Below are 20,517 nucleotides of genomic sequence, written 5' to 3'. Positions count from 1 at the left end.
ACCTTTACCCAGGGGATTTTATCTGCATTTCCTGTTACTGAATGTTCCAAAAACTACGTTGTGAATATACAAATGAATTTACATGGTGTACTACACAATATTGATATTGTGCAATACACAATGTAAAGTATATACATGTATTAAACATATGTTTTAAGAAACAAATTGCTCCGTTTTTTAAGCTGTCATCAGACAAAGCATAAGAAAACGGGCAGAAAAAAGACAAACATATAAACTTCAGTGAGTAGACATGAAGCACAAGCAAATTGAAATTCTTCTCAGCGTGCGGGGTTTCCTTCTATTTACACCAAAATAATTGTTCTTTGTTATATAAGAGAGCACTGGCGTAAGTAGATGTCTGGGCGTCCCTTGGTGTGCTATGTGACACATCCAAAAATTCGGTTGGCAAAGTCCTTCATGTACCAGCTGTCTCCGCCACCCGCGCGTACTGTTTGTTCCTTTGCGGTTACCGTACGTCATCGTTGACAACAATCATGGCGTCCTCAATGTCACTTCTCGGATTGGGACGTTTGTCTGCTTTTAATGCAGCTTCTAAAATGTTCTTGAATCCTATCAGGTAATTTCATATTAATTGTTTATCAGGTTTCTGTTCGCACTTGATACTCTGAGCTGAGTTTGTTTGAATTATTTAACTCCCAAGTCGACTACAGCACAGAAGCCGTGTGTCTGTTAGCTTGTCAGCGGCAGAGCACTTTAATGAAGATTTTTCTTTTTCTCTTTTCAAAATAGAGGTTTCGCACCTAACGTGGAAGACTTTATACACTAAACAACGTCAGCGCCTGCACGCTTTTATCTTGTAGTACACTGGGCTTGTAGATAATGTCATTGTCCTTACAGCACTTGCTTGCCCAGCTAATTGGCTAATGCTAGGGCGAGCTAGAAATCAGTTTAAAAGCTAACACAATTAAATGATGCTCACTGGTCTGCACAGCACGTGCTACATACCAGACCGAGACAACTTTATTAAATAAGTGACTCAGCCGACAGCTAACCTTACAATCAGCTGTAGGGAGCCTGGAAGCTAACAATTAGCATGAAAGTAATTCACTGCTATTGATAGAATACAGTGCTTCTCTCGCAGTAACAAATCTGCAAGTTATAGTTTGAGGTATTCATGTAGCCACCAGACCCCAACGATACTAACACCAAGAAAAGTTACCTGTGTTTGTGGAAGGATTTTAAACAAACTGACCCCCGTGCTGCTCCACTATGTGTTTTTTGCCACTTTTTACCACACAGTTATTTGCCACAGTTAGTGGGTTTTGTGACACTTTAAAAGAGTACCTCCATATCATAAATACTTAAATACAACAATATTTTCCGCATTCATATTTCCGGTTAGTAAGGACAGTTAAATGCGATGGTCGCTAATTGATGGCTTGCCTGGCAGTCATCGGCATTTCTTTTTAATCATTTCCTACAAGTCTTCCTCTAAAATCTTGAATGAGAAAGAGAGGAGGCTGAGCTGGAAGTGGCAGTTGAAGATGTTGACGATCTTTAAATTAAATCCCCCTTGAGCTGAAAGAAGAAGAATATAGACTTTCAGTTGTTCATCACTTTTTTTTTTTAAACATTTAGTCCGAGCAGAATTGATGTTGCACAACTGATTAAAAATTCACCATTGTCATTGATAAATGCCATTGGATTTTTCCATCAGAAATGATTCTGTAAGCTGTTACAACAGTTGACAGTTGTATTCACAGTTACTGTCTCCTTTGGGAGTTTTTAAAGAGAGAAATAATACGATGCATGCTTTTACAACTTTTATTATTCACACAATGGCATTATGTGCAGTGCATTAGCTGAGGTTATTAATAGATACCAGATTAGAATATGTAGTGTAACCATGTTGAAAATGAAATAAGACATTTATTTTGTTTTATAGAGTCTGGAAAGATGGAGATAATAAGAAATCATTGACTTGCACAGTATTTTCTTGGCAAAATCTGAAGTAATCTAAAAGTCAGATGAGTGATTGGATAAATCACAGTATTTCCTCAGCCATGTTGATGAGGAAGCATCCTATTACCCCAAGAAACTGACAGGGATAACAGTTAAATGAAAGCCAAAGGGCGAAAAGGAAAAAGCAAATGTATACCCAGTCATCTATGCTGTGTTTTTCAGTCATTGATGGGTTTTGCTACTTTTGTCTCCCCTGCTCTCAGGTTCACCTTGATTGTGTGGTTTGTTGTTGTTTTTTTGTTTTGTTTGTTTGTTTGTTGTTGTTGTTTAAATGTGTGATTTCTGTGTGTGGTTTTACACACAGAGCTGAGCTCACAGTTAAACAGATTCAGAGGTGAAGTGGGTGGATGAGGTAAAAAAAAAAAAGAAAGGGAAAAAACTGCCTTTTACCATGCATTAAAAAGTGTTAAATATTTAAAATCTTAAATCTAAAACAATGGGAGAACTACTCTGTTTCATTCTTAAACCAGTTTTGGGTTTTATTTACAGACACATGATATACATTTTTATTTAAATGGTCAGAAATCAAAGGAAAGTGTGCAGATTTTGGTTAAATAAGGTATAAGAATCATTGCTTTATCTGTATGTTGTCATCGCGAATACTCCCATGTGTAGTTACTCCCCAAAGCTCCTTCAATGCCAGGAAAAATGCAGAGTAGGACTTTATTCATGTGATTAAGCTGTGCAATGATTACACCTGAAACTATATTCGTCTTTTCTTTTTTAAAAATCAGTTTTTATTGAAAAAATCAGACCTGAGACTGTAGTGAAATCTTAACATTCATTTGAAATAAATACAAAATTATGAATATATGGAACATGCCATTCTGTGATGGCACGTTGCCGTTTTGTGATGGGGCACGGCTGCACTTTGACAAAGAGCCTCACAGTCCTCGCCTGACAGTTGACTACAGCCAACATTAAGCACGTCCTGTCATTAGGATGAGAGCGAGAGTCTGCCAGAGATTCACTAGACAGAACTAATAAGTGGCGGGGGGGATTCCCTCCTTGTCGCTTCCTTTTCACTGTACCCCCATCCCACCGCCTCCTCCAAGATCGTCAGCATTTCCAGAGCTTAACTTGTTTGTGTAATTTCTTTGTCACTTGTGTACTTTTGGTGCTTTGTGCTTAGCTTGTAATCACAATTAAAAAATTTTCCCAGGTCTACAAGCACATCAACACTGAGACTGGCAGAGAAACCAGGACAAGATACACAGCTTATTACAGTTGATGAGAAATTGGTAAGAATTCATCCCTGCTCAATCTGAGTTGTACATCGGTGTTTATCTGATCTTCTGTCTTCCAATTATTCTGCTGGGGGAAAAAAACTGTTAAAAAATTTTGTCATCTGCTGCCAAACTGAACTTGTCCTAGACAGTAGGCTTTTGTAACAATATGACAGTGATGACGAATATCATCATTTGTAGTTCAGTTCACAGCTCTGATTATTCCTATCCTCACAGTCCTTCTAGGTTTAAATGCCAGTTCATGAAAGAAGTGGCTACAACTATTTGAATGGCTGAGGAAATGGAATTTTTTCTAACAGGAGAAGTGGAGTAATATTCACGCACTGTAATGCAGTTATCTTCACTCAGTCCATTTACAATGTATAGTTTTGGGGGGGTTTTACATTATGAATGCCCCAATGATATAAATGTGGATACAGTAAATCATAAAAATATCTCACAGAATAGTGCAAAATTATTTTGTTAATGATAACAAAAACTATAGTCTCTGGTGCTTTCAAATACTCAGTCAAAAAATGGGGGCACTATAGTAAAGTATTGCCATACTATGTGCAGTATGTGTTTTATATCAGCTTCCCTGCCAGTACCTCCCTGCTTGAACATTTGCCTGGGTCAGTAGTGACTGATTACTGTGATCATTAACAGTAACACGTGATTTCTTTTGCTCTTTCTGAAGTTTCACAGATTCATCAGTTGTTTGAGGGCTCTTTGTTTGGCATCAGCAGTTATCAGATGCTTTGCATAATGGTTCTATTGCCTGTCGTGACAGAAATATTTCATAATGCTTGGTTTGTGCTACTCTTTCAATGTAAATTTAGAACAGACAGGCCCGAGTCAGCCTGTTTTGTTGGTAGCATATGCCCAACAAAATGATTTTGTCTAGACTTGTCGACTTCATCTACTCTGCCTTCATTCAGTAAAGTACGCAGCTGCATTAGGATAGCTCCTAATGCAGCTGGGTGATAACAGAATTTTCTAAATCGATGCAGCAGAACGGTAAATGTTGTTTTCTGTGTCATACATTGACCTGCAAAGTAGGCAGTGTTATGTGCCTGTAGTGCCCAATGCTGGGCAATGTTTGGGACATTTGCTGAAGTCGCTGCAAACAGTTTATCAGGACTTTTCACAGCGCTTTCTGTAACCACAAAAAGCTTCATGGAGTGGTATTATCCAAATTAGAATTTGATGTTTACACATGCACACACGAAACCAGGTTACAAGTGAGGGAAGTAATGTGTAGAAACAGTTTAGCAGCACATCTGTCTTGCAACCTCTTTGAATTTGGATTGTTAGTCAGGCAAATTAAGAAAATTCATCAGGGTTAGCTTGGGCAAATGGTGAAGTAGGGCTGCTCGATTATGGCAAAAATGATAATCACGATTATTTTCACTGAAATTGAGATCTCGATTATTTGACGATATTTATTTAACAATAACAATGTATTGAATAATGACTTTAAAGATTGTCAAAAAATAATATAAAATAGTGTGCAAATACTGATAACAGTGCAAATGTTTGCAATATAAAAAATAAATGAAAAATGAGTTCTGACTCCGCGAACCCATAATGTTTCCACACCACCGAAGTTTTTTTTTACCTCTCTTTTCAACCAACGGCAGTCACTCTCCTCTCCAAATAACTTCTGCTTAGCTTTCCGAACTTCCCTCAGGTCCTCTTAATCAGCGGTCCCCAACCCCCAGGCCTCGGACCGGTACCGGTCCGTGAGTCGTTTGGTATGAGAGAGTTGAGGCTCAGGTGTGAAATGTACAGTTTTCAGGGTTTTTATCGGTTTTCAGCATTATTTTGTTATCGTATTTATCGTTTACTCGGTTTTCCTTGGTCTTTTCACGTGTTATGAATAAATCTTCTTTTTTTCGGTACCGGTACTAGTTTTATTTTGTTGTATTTATCCGCGACACCTTAAAGGCCGGTCCGTGAAAATATTGTCGGGCATAAACCGGCCCGTGGCGCAAAAAAGGTTGGAGACCGCTGCTCTTAATTGTTGTTACACGTGTTCGAAATGCAGAGAGGTGCGCTCGATTTGCCACACGGAGCAGCGCGAGAGTAAAGCACGAGGGAGGGGCTAATAATCGGCTCAGTCATTTTTAATGATCGTTGAAAGCCCAGATCGTAATCGTGATTAAAATTCGATTAATTAAGCAGCCCTATGGTGAAGTCTGTTTTGGTTTTTTGGGGGGTTTTTTGTAGTTTTTAAGAGCAATCAAAATGGATTTCTGGGTCCACAAATACACAAGGGCAAGAAAATGTCATCTGACATTTAGGATTTTTCAAATCTCTTATCATTTCTGTCTACAGTTTCTGGCCTAGTTTCTGACTTGCGTAACCTCTATGAAAGCAATTTCAGAAAGCAACTTTCAATGTGATTACTTAAAGATGCTGAAAGATTAAATCCCTATGAAGCCCTGTTCTTCTTTTTTCTTCTTTTACATGGTGTCTATGACTGGTCTGTTTTGGGTGAATACTGTTGCTCCAAAAGAACTGTTCCTTTTAAATCAAGCCCCAGTCAGAGAGAAGCTAGTTGACCAGGCAACGGTTACTTTACTGAATTACTTTTTCTAGGATGTGGTATAGCTCTGTTTCGCTTTAATCTTTTTTTGTTTTAGCATTAAGTGCTGAACTATAGTCTAAACAGTGATAACCAAGCATTTGAAGTGGTTAACAACGCACCAACTGTACAAAACAAAGACTGATCTTTGACATTACTGCTTTGTCATAGAAAGTTGAATTAGAAGGTTACGGAGAAAGAGTGAGTTTGGGGAGAATGTGGGAGTCTGTTGTGGACTTGTTTTGGGGCGGGGGAGCAGTATGGGCAGCGTCAGTGTGCTTTTGTCCCAGACCAAAGCTGGCCATACTGGCAGACAAACCTTTGGCTGGGCGGAGTGTCTGTCTCTGTCCTCTCAGTAGGGGCCACAGAGAGGCACAGCAGAGGAGAGGAAAAAAAGGGCCTCTAAAAAATGTGTGTGTGTGTTGGGGGGGGTGAAAGAAAAGAAACTAGCATGGAAAAAAGTTTGTGAGACACCCTGAGACTCACGAAAAAGACAGTGGCCACTTCAGTGTTGTTGGCCACAGAGGTTCCTTTGTAGCATGCTGTTACTGGCGACGAGGGGAAGTACTCTAATGTTCACCCAGACAGGCCGAAAAGAGAGGCCCTCAGCTGTTTACAGTACAGTGGCCTCCGTCTCACGTGGTAGAGGGCATTGAGAGCACTCTCCCTTTTGGGCATTCAGCATATGTCAGCACGCTAGTCATTCATCAGGCTGTCAATAAGTGTGAATTGCTTTCTGGTTTGACCAATCAAAGAAAGATCTCGATCCACTGAGAGGTTATTCAGGGTTTGCACGCCGTCTCTCTCGACCAGCCTGAGGAGAAAGTGGAGTGCTGCTCGTTGTGCAGTGAACATTTCTGAATAACCTCTTTCAGATGATATTGCATTTTGGCCTGGGCAAATGATATTTTGAATTCACTCCAAAAACTCTGCATGAGCATTTGTCTGATACTCATTATCTTGTCCTTAGTTCTCGTGTGTCCAGAAAATGCAGACTTTACAAGAACATGGATCTCTACATTGTGTTTGGCCATCTCCATTACAGACGAATTTAGAATCTCCTGCTGGGTCAAAAATCAGGGAAAAGGACATTTAAAGTGATTTGGACTGCAGACAGAAAAAAGTTTTAAGTACTGATTAGTCACAGAAAGTTTTTATACTGACAGGGATAAGTCCAACTGCTTTTCTGAAACTGCCTTTCTAAGTGTCATTCACTAAAATTGCGTGGGTTTTTTTTTTTTTCCAAGTTAAGAGTAATTGTAAAAAAAAAAAAGTATGACGATCTGCTTCTGTTGTTCATCTTATATGACAATAAGTAAAGTAGCTGGGTTTTAAACTGCTGACCAAGCAGAACAAACAATTTAATAATGCCATGCCTATTACGGTCATTCACATTTTAGACTTGCGAAAACACAAAATCAAAAGATTTATTGAGTATAAAAAAGTGCATTTTTTTTACACTAGATGTATGGGAGGAAAAAAGAATCAAGCAAAGGCATCATCTTGAAACAGTATTTGCATTTTCTTTTTTCTTTCTTTTTTTGCTTGAATAGTAATTGAAAGCTAAATTTGTAATTGAAATAGCATTTTGATATGTTACAGAGCCTTACTTACAGTAAAGTCTTTGCAGAGGAGATGATTTTGATTTTAGGGTTGACTGTAAACTTCTTTAGGTAGGTTTTGTAGGATTTGAGTGTTTTCACCTTTTTCCCCACATTTAAAGCTCTAAGTTTGACTTTTATGAGCAAAATTTCTGGGCCATTGGCTGATTTTCAGAAATGATGCCAAAGAAAAGGACGTGCGTGATGGTCCACCAGTGCCCATAGCTGTTCCCCGGCGTGCCCATGCTGACCTGCTTTTGTTTGTAATTACTGTTTGATTAAGCATGCTGGGCAGCTCCCAGTGTCCGACTGGCTGGCCAGTGATACACAGCTTTATACGAAATGTCTACAACCGCAGTCAATTAGAGTCAGGCCTTTTTGCTTTACTCTCTGGTCCTTTGCACAAACAACTGTGGTTATAACCATAACAGCTGCTTCAATATGCAATACAATATCTCTCACTAACGCTTGAGTCTTGCAAACAGAACGTTTACTTCTCTTTCAGCTGTGGCCAAACGCGCTCTCTCTGTCCACATAAAGGCAACACCATAATCTTAAAGCGCTTGTGAAGCCTTGTTATAGAGTTCTCTAAAGGCACTAGGGTTTTATTAGCCAGAGAAGGACAGTTATTAGACCGTGGGGAATTGAGTGAAAAGGCGGAATGACGACGGCAAGAGGAGAGTGTAGGTATGTTCACTCGATGCTTGGCATGTTTACGTTTGATAAGTTTTTGGGTTTCTTTATTTCTTTATATAATTTAGAGAACAGCATTTGCTTGGCAAGATGTGACATCACATCTGGCTAAAAGATGTGGGGTTCTATTGCGGTAAGATAGATGAGTCTAAAAGCCTGTTGTCGGTTGTTTTTAAAGACAGAAATTGAAATCAGATTGAACGATCTTGTAGTTGAAACATTAGAATTTATTTTCACTGTCGGACTCCCTGATACAAAATAATTGTTTTGCAAGTGTCAAAATCCCTTCAATCACCACCATAATCCCCCCCCACACCCCCCCCCCACACACACACACACACACACACTTGGGAAATTGGGGAGAAACAAAAAACTAAAACCCACAAAAACTGCCATTCTAGCTATGAGGACATTGAGCACCACCACTTTAAGTCTGCAGTACAGGCGTGAATATCCTCTGTCGAGCCTCAGAGACAGAGTGACCTACAGTGGAGCAGACCACATTCACCACCCCATCAACCCGCTTTTCCCTCCCTTCCCTCCTCTTCCAGCCTTCCTCCTTCCTTTGCACATAGACAATTTAAGTATCTGTTTTGTCTGCTTGCCCTCTTACATGGCGCAGTTGTACGAAAAAAAATCTCTGCTCAAGTTTGAAGTAGTGGCTGAGAGGATGTTGGTCTTTGATGAATGGCAGACAAGAGGTTTTATTATGTATCATCAACTAAATAGTATTTCATTCATTAGCACTCTCTTCCATAGACTAACTCTCTGAAGAGGACTCCTCAGCTGGGGAGTTTTAGGAAGTGTCCAACTGCTAAGTGTTGTGTTTGCAGATTGGATGAAAAAGGATTGCTACTTCTGTTTGACAACACTTCAATTTATTCATTACTTGTAAGCTACCAGCTCTTTTTGTAATTTTGCAAGCTGCTTTTGGTATTCATAAAATGTGAGGTGCCAGACGATTAACCCCCCCACCACCACCACCACCACCACCGCCTTAACATGCTCTAGGAAATGATGCTTAAATAGTGTTGCTCTGTCTTATAGCTTTAAGTAATTGTTTTTCCTCACAAACTTGTACTCCACTAAGATTTTGAAACTTAAAAAGATACTCACAACTCACAGTAAGATTCAGTTGAAACGGGGCAAGTCTTTGCTTGACGCATTTTCATAGTTTGGGTTTATTTATAAATTGTTTTATTATAAAATGACATTTGAGATGCTCAGACAAACAAGTGTGTCTGCATCCAAAATATTCATAAATGACCCCTCCTCTCTCCTCTCTTTACCAGTATGTGTAATGTGAAATACAAGATGACTTTCATATACCAGCTGCTTCTTGTTCTCCAATGTTGAACCACTCCCACACATGAGCAAGCAGCATAATATTTGTTTCTATTAGAGATGCCCCCAGTGTCCAGTCAGTAATTGGCACACTTTTTCCACTTCAAAGACGTCTGAAGGTGGGAACCGGCCGAGGCTGATGAGTGAGGCTCTTGGTCTGGGTGTGGGCTGGACAGTGGGGCGTTAGGGGCGATGTGTTTGGGCTTTCGGCACATGCTGACTCAACATGATTCAGCTTTGGTGACCTTTTGACCCCTCTGGGTGCCAAGTTATAGATTTGGCATACAGGTATACATCCTATGATGAGCTTATTTGTGTGGTGGCAGCCCTGGTGTCTATAAAAATGTGACGGTGACGCTAGAAATGTTCTGCCAGAGCTAGTCATCCTTTGTTTGCTTGTTTGTCTGTTTGCTTGGTTACTGTACTAACTGGAAAACACACTGTGTACTTCAGCTGAGAACTGGAAACCTTAACAAGTCTAAAAAAACAGCACGCCAGTAGTAATGTTTAGGTAATGTGAGCAGGGCTGTTTAGGGAAACAGACATTAACCAGTTAACCACAACATTAAGACCAGGACAGGTGAAGTGAATAACAGCGATTATCTCATTGCACTGCAATGTTCTGCTGGGGAAACTTTGGTCCTGGCATTCTTGTGGTTCCATCCTAGATGCATTAAACATGACAAAAAGCCCAAAGTGCTGACCTGTCCTCCAAACTTCCCAAACTTGCCGGTACGGTTGAGGAGCCACAGGGTAGTGACCAGAGAGCACAGAGTGTAAAAGCTCAACACCATCAAACTTGATCATTTGATACCAGCAGCTCCACGTTATTGTTGGCAGTTAGAAATTTTGGAAACGCTGAGTATGTTGAATGCTCATTTATGGATGATTCATAGGTCAGTGTCCAATGTTAACAAAGACCTGACTGAAATTGATTGAAAAAGGAACCAATCTCTAAAGGAAAACTTATAAAGACTTCAGAAAGTCTGGACAACTTTTGCTCAGGATTACTTTGAAAAATGACTCCTTGGAAGATAAAATTGAAAGAAGAGTGCTGTATATGCCAGCAGAAGAGTGCCAGATAATGTTTATATATGAGCTGAACAGGTAAAAAAGTATCATGGCTCATGCAAAACAACCCAGCTACAACTGCAGCCTTGTGGGGGTCACGTAAGGCCATATATGCTACTGGCCTTATTGTACTCTGGCTGAAACCCTGAAATCAATCATCTGTATCCACCCTGTTCTCCACGTTTTCTCACCTATCTGGTTTATTGGAGAGCTGATCATTCTCATAACTGATAACCAAGTCGTCCTGGATCATTGTAAGAACAGATGTGGCATTCCTTTATTTTATGTTTAAATAAATATTTTTTTAGTACCCAGTGGGAGTATCCAGTGATTAAGTGAAAAGACAGGGGCAATTAGTTCACTGAGTGATTAAACAGAAGGTCTTTATATGCACCTGTTTTTAATTCTTTGCCAAACCTGGGTACTCTGCAGCATAAAGAGCTAGTCTGTGTTCCAAGCAGCAGATATTTTCATCAAAATGGAATTAGATGAATAAAATAAATCATAAAATTTATCATTTATATTGCTTTACTTGGACATTTTCTCAAACATTCTTCACAAACTGATTTCAATATTCTTTCTTTTCTTTTTCTTTTTTCTTTTTTTAAAATCTTTTTGGCAACCACTTTTTAGGGTAAAATACATTTGATCTCTTTCATTACCTTTTCAGAAATGCAATGTATACCACAAAAATCCTTAAACCTTTATTGTGTTTGGATTAGATCTGCAGATAATATCAGGAATAATATGAAAAACACATTTTATATCACAGAGCAGGCAAAGGTGGGTTTTATATCCCTTTGTATAAACTGTGGGAAATGAACTGCAGGAAATGTAGACATTCACCTGCAAATCATCTGAAGCTGACAAGATCGGTTAAACAATATGGGAAGAGTGGAGGCTGGAAGAACACTTGGAGAAACAGACATCCACACCCGGCATCTTGACTTCTTCAGCAATTAAAATAGGCTGTAGTCTTTGTCTTCATTGGCGACTGGTTTCTATATTTGGAAAAATAACTGAGTCTGATTGAAGATGGCTTTGAGAATAGAGCTGTCATCTCAGCGTGCCAGGTTTAAAGACTTTGATGCAGTTATACCAGTCGTTGCAAGTCAGTTTACGCAAAGAAACATCTTTGACTGGTGTACAAGCTTCTTGAATATAGATATTTAATGCATAAACACACATCCCTGTATATTAGTTTTGAAGGTGAACTCTGTATTTCTTGAAGCTAAAATAAAAGAACTAACACCATAATAATTCTCCAAAGTTTTTACGTACTGCTTCTATAAATTATTCACTACTATGCAGGCTGCTGATATATGATAAACCTTCAAACTCAAGTATCTGTTGTCCAAACTGGACTTCCAGGTGCACATTTGGTTCTGGTTCATCTCCTTCAAACATGAACTGATCATCAATGACCAAAGAAGGAGATGAAAATAAATGGAAATTAGACCAGTAGATTCCTTTGTCAGGAAGATAGACATTGCAAGTCTTTGTATTTAAAATATTCAATATTTTGGACCCGAATGAGTAAAGAATCAGGTTTGAGGTTGTTTGAAGGAGTGCTTTTCATATTTTGGGTCAAAGTTGTTTTTCTATCTGCATTTCCTTCTGAGCAACAGCTGTCTGCTCCCCACAGTGTGTGAGTGCTGGGAGAGCCACAAATACAAATGTGTGTTCATCTATATTTGTGAGCATTTTGATTGATAGTTATTCATTCCCAAGTCTCACACATCTTAAATGTCAACCATCACAACTAATGGCCAAACCTGTACCCTAACCTAAACCTAGTTGTGACTTCACCCTCAAACAGGCCTTTAAAAGGAGGTGGGCCAGCCAGAAATGTTGTCACTTTGATCTAAAACTCAAACTGATTTCCACAAAGACAGATGGACATTTATTTATGTGTTATGTTTGGTTTCCTGTGATATATGACTTCATTCTCTCATGTTGTTTGGATGAGCAGTTCCCAAGACTTAACAGACAGGCACGTACACATTTAGCGAATGTAAAGGTGGCCTCGTTTCAAGAAATGAATGATTGCCTGCATGTGTTAGAGTGGACATCAGTAAAGTGGAGCTACATAAATAACCTGGGTTATACTTTATTTGAATGGATGCTGCACTAATTAATAAAAACAGTACATTTCACAAATGTTTAATTTGGAGGTATTTGGGCATCCAGCTTCCCTCTATAAAACTATTCTTTATCATTTTCTTTCTTTGGTATCTCACCGCTTCCTACAGTTTTTCCACCAGACTTAAGCAGACTGAGATTTCTGTCTTGTTTACACCAAAAATTTCCATCCCAGTTCTCTGTTGGAGAATTAGGGGTACTAGCTTTCAGCATTCTGGTGGGCCCAGTGGCCCCACAGCGACAAGCCCCTGTGCTCTTTATTTGGCACGTAGCCTGGAGGTGTCAGAAATATCGACACGCTTTCACGTGACGGAGATTTTGCCAGCCATTACCCCCCCCTCTTTGTTAAGCCCTGCATTCTGTCTGCCCAGCCAGGTATTGTAGGGTCCCGTTAAGGCCCTGTGAATAGTGTCAAACTTGATAGTTCTCATTTTGCTTCCTGTACATGGCAGAAGAAAAAGTGCCCACCGTGTGGGTTTTCCTTTTGTGACGGTCCTCTCTAGTCTTCCTGGGAACACACTGCATTCCAGCCACAATCGTTCCTTTTGTGAATCTGGGTATTGTGGGTGAGCTTGTTATGCCGATAACCCTCCAAGCTTTCAGAGTAATGCATGCAAATATCAGAAGTCTAGACTTGTATTTTTGCAAACAATGCCAAATAAGCAAGCAGAGGTTTTTCAGTGATTTAGAGCGTTTGTTTTGACACATTCTCCCTTTTTGTGCTCATCCACACCCAACCTTAGGTTGCGCTACATCTGGAGAAATTATTGCAACAATTTACCATATATGTCACGTATTTTCACAATAGTTACAAGTAACTATAGTGTGGCCTGCTGATCCCAAGAGTGTTATTTCTAATGTGTCTCATAGAGGGACGTAATGGGTTCAATCGCCTAGAACAGACCAGAAATTCCACGTTTTATAAAACTCTGCAAGTTTTTCTTAATGCTCTCTTTTAGAATAGAGAAACCTTTGGAGCATAGCCTTTTGGAAATAAAAAGTTACAACTTGCAGGCATTTTAAAGCATTTTTGATCACCTGCTGGAAAAAAAAAAAAAGGAGAAACCCTTCATCTTATTTTCTTGCTGTTTAACACTGTCTTGTGTGTTATTGTGTCATGAACCATTACCCCCTCTGGGTGAAGAGAACATGTTTTCTTCCTCTTTGTGACAAGAAGGAATTGTTCGGGTTAAGTAGATAGGGCAGCCGGAAATAATTACCAAGCACTTGTGACGGTTTTTTTCCTCCCCCCTTTTGTTCGTCTTTTCCCTTTCATTTTAACGATCTTTTCAATGTTCAGATCTTGTTTATGATTGCATGGCAAAAGATGTTTCACTGAAACAAGCAGTAGTTTAGCAGTTGGACCTGTAATTTACTAGGCTTAAATACCATTGGAAGCTCCTTTGCCAAGAGGAAGACGGGCTTTTGTGTGGAGCTCATGCAAAATGACCCCTTTCTACAAATCAACTGGCAGATGACAGACAATGATGAAAATTTGATTCTTTGAAGTTGTAATGGCCATTGAAATGTGTAAAATTCTTGTATTGAAAGGAAAGCTCCCTGGAAAGCCCTCAGTCTTGGGTGGCTGCTGCCTGCGTGCTGGGAGGTTCATCTGTGTTTTGTCGCCGACTTCCCATTGCTTGTTTGCTAATTCCCTGAAGAATTGGACCAGATCTTTGATAGGAGCTCCAAGGGGCTCCAGTTGCTCAGGAATATGCATTCAGTGCACCCTCATCCAATTGTCGTGCTGTCCTACTTCATGAAGGTCTGCAACTAATTGAGGATTAGGAATTAATTTCAGAGATGGCCATTATATTTGTTTTATATTTTACATTTTTTTGTTCTCTAACTTCACGATTGACCTTTTCAAAGTGTGCGTACGCCCAAGAACCAGTACCACTGCAGACAAAGTCCAGACCTACACAGCAACAAGTACATTCATGCACCTTTGTGTATTTTCTTGGCAATGTATTCATGAAAAAATCAAGCCAAGAGAGATTTGCTATATATACAAGTAATGGTGACTTTTTGTTAATGTCAACATGTGCAAAAAATGTTATTTAAAAAACAAAAAATAAATAGAAAATGCAGAACTACCACAAAAACAAAAACATGGGAAAAAATAGAATAAAACTCCATCCTGTCACAGTTGTAGGAGTACACCTTGATTTCTATTATTCAGAGTAATTAAAAAGAAAATTTGAACTATTTAAGGCTCTAATATATACTCTTTACACACATTAAACAACTGTTTGTTGTGGTATTGGTGTAAAAGAGAACGATAGTAAAGGTAATGAAGGCAAATTAATTCGTTATTAATAAAAAAGCATTAAAAATAGTTATTTTGTTTCTATTTTTCTTTTACATGTGAAATACTTGTTTTTAAATCTCTTTTCAAATTAACAATATATGTGATGTAATCACAAATTTTGTTACTATTTAGCATTGAAATGGTACACATGTATATTTGACTTAGTAACATATCCAAACCAATGCAGACAGGTTAAAGCTGAGGAAAGATTCAGGGATAGTTATTCACACCTGTGCTGCCAGTAACAACCCAAACTTTAGCTTGTTTTATGGCACCTATAAAACAAAGTAAAAAAAAAAAAGTATTCAATTCTCAGACTTTTTTGTGTTTTATTGTTCTTTGACATCAAAGATGTACTGAACCCCCTTTTTCCACCTTAATATTTTACAGTGGGAATAAATCTAAGAGATTGATGTGAAGTACAAAAATATAAAACATGAAACATTTGATTACATAAGTAACTTTTATGGCCATCAAACATTTTCCTGACCTCTGTTCTCCTGACATTGAGCTCTTAAAACATGTTGCTAAAGTTGTATTTTTTTTATATCTGCAGGCTGACATCAAGTGTTTTCTTTGAGAAAAGCTTACGTTTCGCATGAACTCCTAATGTTCGCAAGGAGAGAAGAAGTCATGAATAATCTAATCAAAATAGAACACTTCATGTGGACTGCTGGCAACCAAAAACATGTTGTTGGGTTTTGGGTTGGTTGTTTTTTTTTTTTTTTTTAATAAATGGAAATTATTTATTAATTTCTTGTAAATCTGTAATTGCCAGAGTTTTCAGTCTTAGTCACACAGGCCTAGAGCTCAGTTGGCGACTGCTGGGCAGCAACTGGTAAATAGAGAAAATGTGCATTCCCCAACTGGTTATGAGTCACTGTGAAATCAATTGTTAAAGCCAAAGTCATGAAGGCCTAGAGGCTGGCCATTGACCGAGTGGGATCCAATCGGTGAAATTGTTTGTGAAGCGGTACATGTGATGCACAGATATCTTCCCATTTGCTAAGGTGAAGATTGAAGGGGCTGCAATCTTCACAAAGTAAAAGTTTGACCCTTTAAAACATGGCAGCTGTCCATCTCTCTGTAGCTTTTCATTTACTCTGTGCAACTTGTCTGCTGGAAGTTTCACAGTCTGTCATCTTCTTAAAAAATCAGGCTCTGGTTGTTAAAAGGCACAACTTCTAATATGAAGATGAACGTTTTGCATTTCCAGTTTGGAAAGTTGTAAGTCAGCATTTGGAATATGCAGAACACCATCAGTAACCAGTGTGATTACTACTATTGTGTAGTAATTGTAATTAATTGAATCCCAAGAGAAAGTATTTCATTGCATAGCTTAAACTGTCACACAGTTGCCAGTTAACAGTGAAACATCACAGTTCTCCAAAAGTTGATTCTGTTCATCTGGACGTAACGTTTTGTGGAAGAAACGTTTCGTCACTCATCCAAGTGACTTCTTCAGTCTCAGCTGCCTGCAGGTTTATAAACAGTACATTTGCATAATGACTGAAACTAGCACCACTGAAGGAACAATGGGCTGGGAGTGAGTGACAAAACGTTTCTCCCACAAAACACTGGGAGAACAGAATCAACTTTTGGAGGTTTACTTACCTGGATGATTGAGCATGCATCAAAACATCACAGCTGATAATCAAGAGGAAGACCTGGCTAACCAACAGGATTTGCAGCACATTTGTGTTCAGTCATCTCACATCTCCACCAACCAAAGGCTGTAAACCACGCTTCTGTTGGGAGGGAGTTGTTACACAAGCATACGTGAAAAGGAGCATTTGAGGGGTTGTTTTCACATTGTTTATTACAAGTGACTTGCAGAACACAAGTAGTAATTGGTGCGTGACATCAGTTGTAATGCTGGATAGTCATGAGGTCAAATGAGGCCACACTTTAGAAATTAGAAGCACTCTCCTAGTTTAGATTTTTATCCTGGTGTTTTGTTAGTTTATTGTGTTTAATTTCTGTGTCCTTTAGGACATCACCACTCTGACAGGAGTCCCAGAGGAGCACATCAAAACTCGTAAGGTTCACATCTTTGTGCCAGCCAGGACAGCCATGCAGTCCGGTGTGAACACCACCAAAAAGTGGAAGATGGATTTTGATACTAGAGAGCGCTGGGAGAACCCACTGATGGGCTGGTCCTCAACGTGAGAACCTTCCACCTCCTGATTCCTACAGCACATAAACTGACATTATAGAACCTCTGCACACAGTTGTTGAATTTTGGATTCTAATGCCTTGTGTTTCTATTTTAGAGCTGATCCCTTGTCCAATATGGTGCTGTCATTCTCCTCCAAGGAAGATGCCATTGCTTTTGCAGAGAAAAATGGTAAAGAATTTTTCAGCCTTTGGTTAAACAATATATCTGTTTCATCATTTTAAAAGTGACAAAACACTGTAACAAAGAAGTAGAGAAATAAGTCTCACCACTCAGTAGTCCTCTACAAACAGGCACATCGATTTTATGATACATACAATCTCCATGTATTGACTCACCAACCACGTAAATAGTTTTTATCTGGATTTTGTCATTTGTTTCTGGCTGCAAGACAAATAACTCTCAGCAGTGAAGTGAGCAGACTGTTGGACAGGCAGTGGTTCATTGTTAGATACTGCTGGTGGTGTTTAGAGTTGTGTTGTCAGTAGTTTTGTGGCATTAACCCCATGTATGATGTATCTGGACTTAAAATGGATCAGTGTACACACTCATTTCTTCTGGTCTGAATCAGTTGAGTTTGTATGCTTTTAGCCTTTTCTTGTGATTTTTAGGGTTCTTTTCACATAAAAACCCCCACAAAATTAACCAAAATGCTAAGAATGCGAGTGGAAACTTAACAGATTTTACATTGATTTTATGGCTAGTTGCTACAGTTTTGTAATCTGCATGTTTCTGGTATTTCTGACCCAGAAAGCAAAGCATACCTGGGCTATGGGAAGGCTGTTTGGGTTGGATCCAGGGTTGTTCACGTTCTCACCATAAATGAACCACTCTGGAGTTTGTTTGGAAGTGGACCGAGGCCACCTCCTCTGAAGGGTCTCGGTGCCGTTTACTGCACCTGAGTGCGTTTACTGTGTTTACATCTGCACAAACGAATCGCACGGAAACGAACCAGAGTTTGATTAAACTGTGCAGGTGTCAAAACAACCTCAGCTACTGCATCTAACACAACTGACCATCCAGAGCGGTAACATCATTATTTCCACGGTCATGTTTGCATATTTTAACATATAAATCATTTACAGTATATAGTTATTTATATATCAGGGGATATATAAACTGTGAGGGGAGATGTACCTGTGACCAGATTCTTTCAGGTAACTTTGCTTTTAAAAAAATTAATTTGGTGTTCCCAGTTGACCTTTTTAACCAAAAATGGTGATGGTGGGGATCCAAGCACCTTTCTTATACCAACTAATAAAAGATCAAAGGAATGCTTTTAATGGGCCAACCAGCTCATTAGACAATCGACTACAGCCCTGTTTTAGTAAAACAAAATGAGGTGGTTTTCTGTGGAGCTCTAATCAAGTTCATTTTTGACTCAGAATTGAACCATCTGGGAAAGTTTGTTGAAACCAAGCAAAGGAAACGGGCTTACTCTGTTTATTGCACCGAAGAGATTAGAGCCGTTCTGACTACACACAGGTCGTTGATGTCTACAAAACACCTCATTGCGGTTGGAGCTCGTCCAAAAGGAACATACGTGACGTTATCAGCCCCATCACTTACTCTGATGTTTTCTTTCAGGTTGGAGCTACGACGTAACAGACAAGAGGACCTCAAAGCCACGGGTGAAATCCTACGGAGCAAACTTCTCCTGGGACAAGAGGACCCGGCGGTCCGCCAAGTAAACTGAAGACGCCCACCTGTTAGGTGGCCTGACCTGCAGCAGACCTGTATGATTCTTGTCAATAAATGCATAATTATATGAGTAAACCAAACATTTGTGTCGTAATCGCTTTTTTTCTTCAAACATTCACCTCATTACCGACTACCTAATGTAGTCCATCCAATTAATGAAGTGTTTGCTCTCCAAGTCGAGCTGTGCAACAGCAAAACAAAGGGGACGGTATTATTACAATCTGAACCTGTTTAAAAACAGGGATAAATACGTCTGTAGGCCAAAAGCAGTGACATTTTTCCTGTGTGAGTGTTTGTTTCCATCCGGTTACCCTGATTGTTTCGATGTTTGGAAAGCTGCACAACTGGAATTTAAATAGGACCTTGCAACATCTGTGCAGCAAAGTCATTTCTTTTACAATCCAAATCCAAAAAAATGTTAACTATCATTTAATGAGGCGTGCAACACTAACTTGGATTTTGATTTCACAAGTTTTGGAACAATAATCCACATAAAATTAGAGCTGGAAAATATTCCACTCATAGTTTAGGTTTGTAAAATATCAAAAATGTTGCCTAATTTCTCTTAATAAAAAAAAAAAAACAAACAAAACAAAAAACAACATCTTAGAACCTTGCCGAATATTCATTTAACCGAATGGCAAGTAAAAAGCTACAAATCCTGATGAGTTGAAATCAGAAATAAAAGAAAATAAGACTTGTAATGCTGAAAAATAAGATTTAGATCAGATCTGTTTTACATGAATCACACAAACTCTTCTAGTTTCAATGGCCTTGAAATGCTATTTGCCTGAAAGCCAAATAACACAAGCCAATAAAAGTATGCTGGTCTCACTGTGGAGGTCAATTTCAGAACTTTAGTCATAAATTCCCTAAAATTCCAGCTATTTACACTTGGCAGCGCACTAGTTGCCAGCGCTTGTATTTGCTCTTTGTGTTCAGTAAACAGTGGTGTTACTTTGCGCCGAGTCCCCCAACCTGCGTGACTGCACTGATATTCGCACACCAATCATGGGCGCCTAATTGGTATAGACCTTCATTAATTACCGCACTGCATTGCAAATCTTTCACAGCCTTGTGCTCGCTATTTATTTTGTTCTGTCACTCGGCACATCAAAAGTGCCGATCTGATATGAGCGTAATTGTCCATCTGAAGAGCAGGGCATGAATGACAGCATGTGTTGCTTTTCCCCTTTGAAATCCCCTCAGAGACGCAGCGGGGGAAAACGTTCTTGGCACAACTTTGTACCATAAAAGTTGAAAGCATTCCTACAGTCTTTGCCTATAAGCACAAAAAAATTAGGTGAAATGAGAATGCCAGCACAGTGGCATTGTTCGAGACCATCGCCGCAACGCAAACATCAGCGATGCAACGACTCTCATCAGTAAACGTGAGCTTTCAGGCCTTAGGAGACACAAAATGGTGTTACTCCTTGTAACCTTGTTTCCTAGTTTCTAATTACGCATGAATCTTGCTCTGCTGTCACACTGGTGAATAAAGATGGAAGTCATTATGTTTGTGGTGCTCACAGCATTAAAAATCAGACACAGACTTTGTATGAAAGATGGACTAATTCCCCATGAAGTCACCTTTAAAGCCTCAGTTTTAGCCTCAAGGCCAGAACCATCGTAGGTTTTTTGGAGCCAGAGCGGACCATATTTGGCCAGGAGGGTGGCATGAT

At 39.3% G+C, this 20,517-nt stretch overlaps 1 protein-coding gene across 1 annotated transcript; it reads left to right on the top strand.

Moving 5' to 3' along the window:
* The first annotated feature begins 437 nt into the window (after positions 1-437).
* On the top strand, positions 438-18,915 carry ndufs4 (NADH:ubiquinone oxidoreductase subunit S4). The gene is made up of 5 exons (XM_082555793.1): positions 438-577; positions 3,146-3,224; positions 16,951-17,123; positions 17,232-17,305; positions 18,722-18,915. Exons 1-5 carry the CDS (start codon positions 495-497, stop codon positions 18,823-18,825), a joined length of 513 nt encoding a protein of 170 aa, XP_082411919.1. The 5' UTR covers positions 438-494; the 3' UTR covers positions 18,826-18,915.
* Positions 18,916-20,517: the final 1,602 nt, after the last annotated feature.

The sequence above is a fragment of the Aulonocara stuartgranti genome (genome assembly GCF_965226115.1).
Source record: "Aulonocara stuartgranti genome assembly, chromosome: 12".
NCBI classification, from domain to species: domain Eukaryota; kingdom Metazoa; phylum Chordata; class Actinopteri; order Cichliformes; family Cichlidae; genus Aulonocara; species Aulonocara stuartgranti.
This window is presented reverse-complemented; position numbering and strand designations above follow the sequence as displayed.

Bases quoted from the DNA above. Each gene is read 5' to 3' on its own strand.
- ndufs4 (XM_082555793.1), top strand. From the start codon at position 495: ATGGCGTCCTCAATGTCACTTCTCGGATTGGGACGTTTGTCTGCTTTT. The intron at 578-3,145 runs GTAATTTCATAT...AAATTTTCCCAG, and splicing joins ATGTTCTTGAATCCTATCAG to GTCTACAAGCACATCAACAC. The intron at 17,306-18,721 runs GTAAAGAATTTT...GTTTTCTTTCAG, and splicing joins TGCTTTTGCAGAGAAAAATG to GTTGGAGCTACGACGTAACA.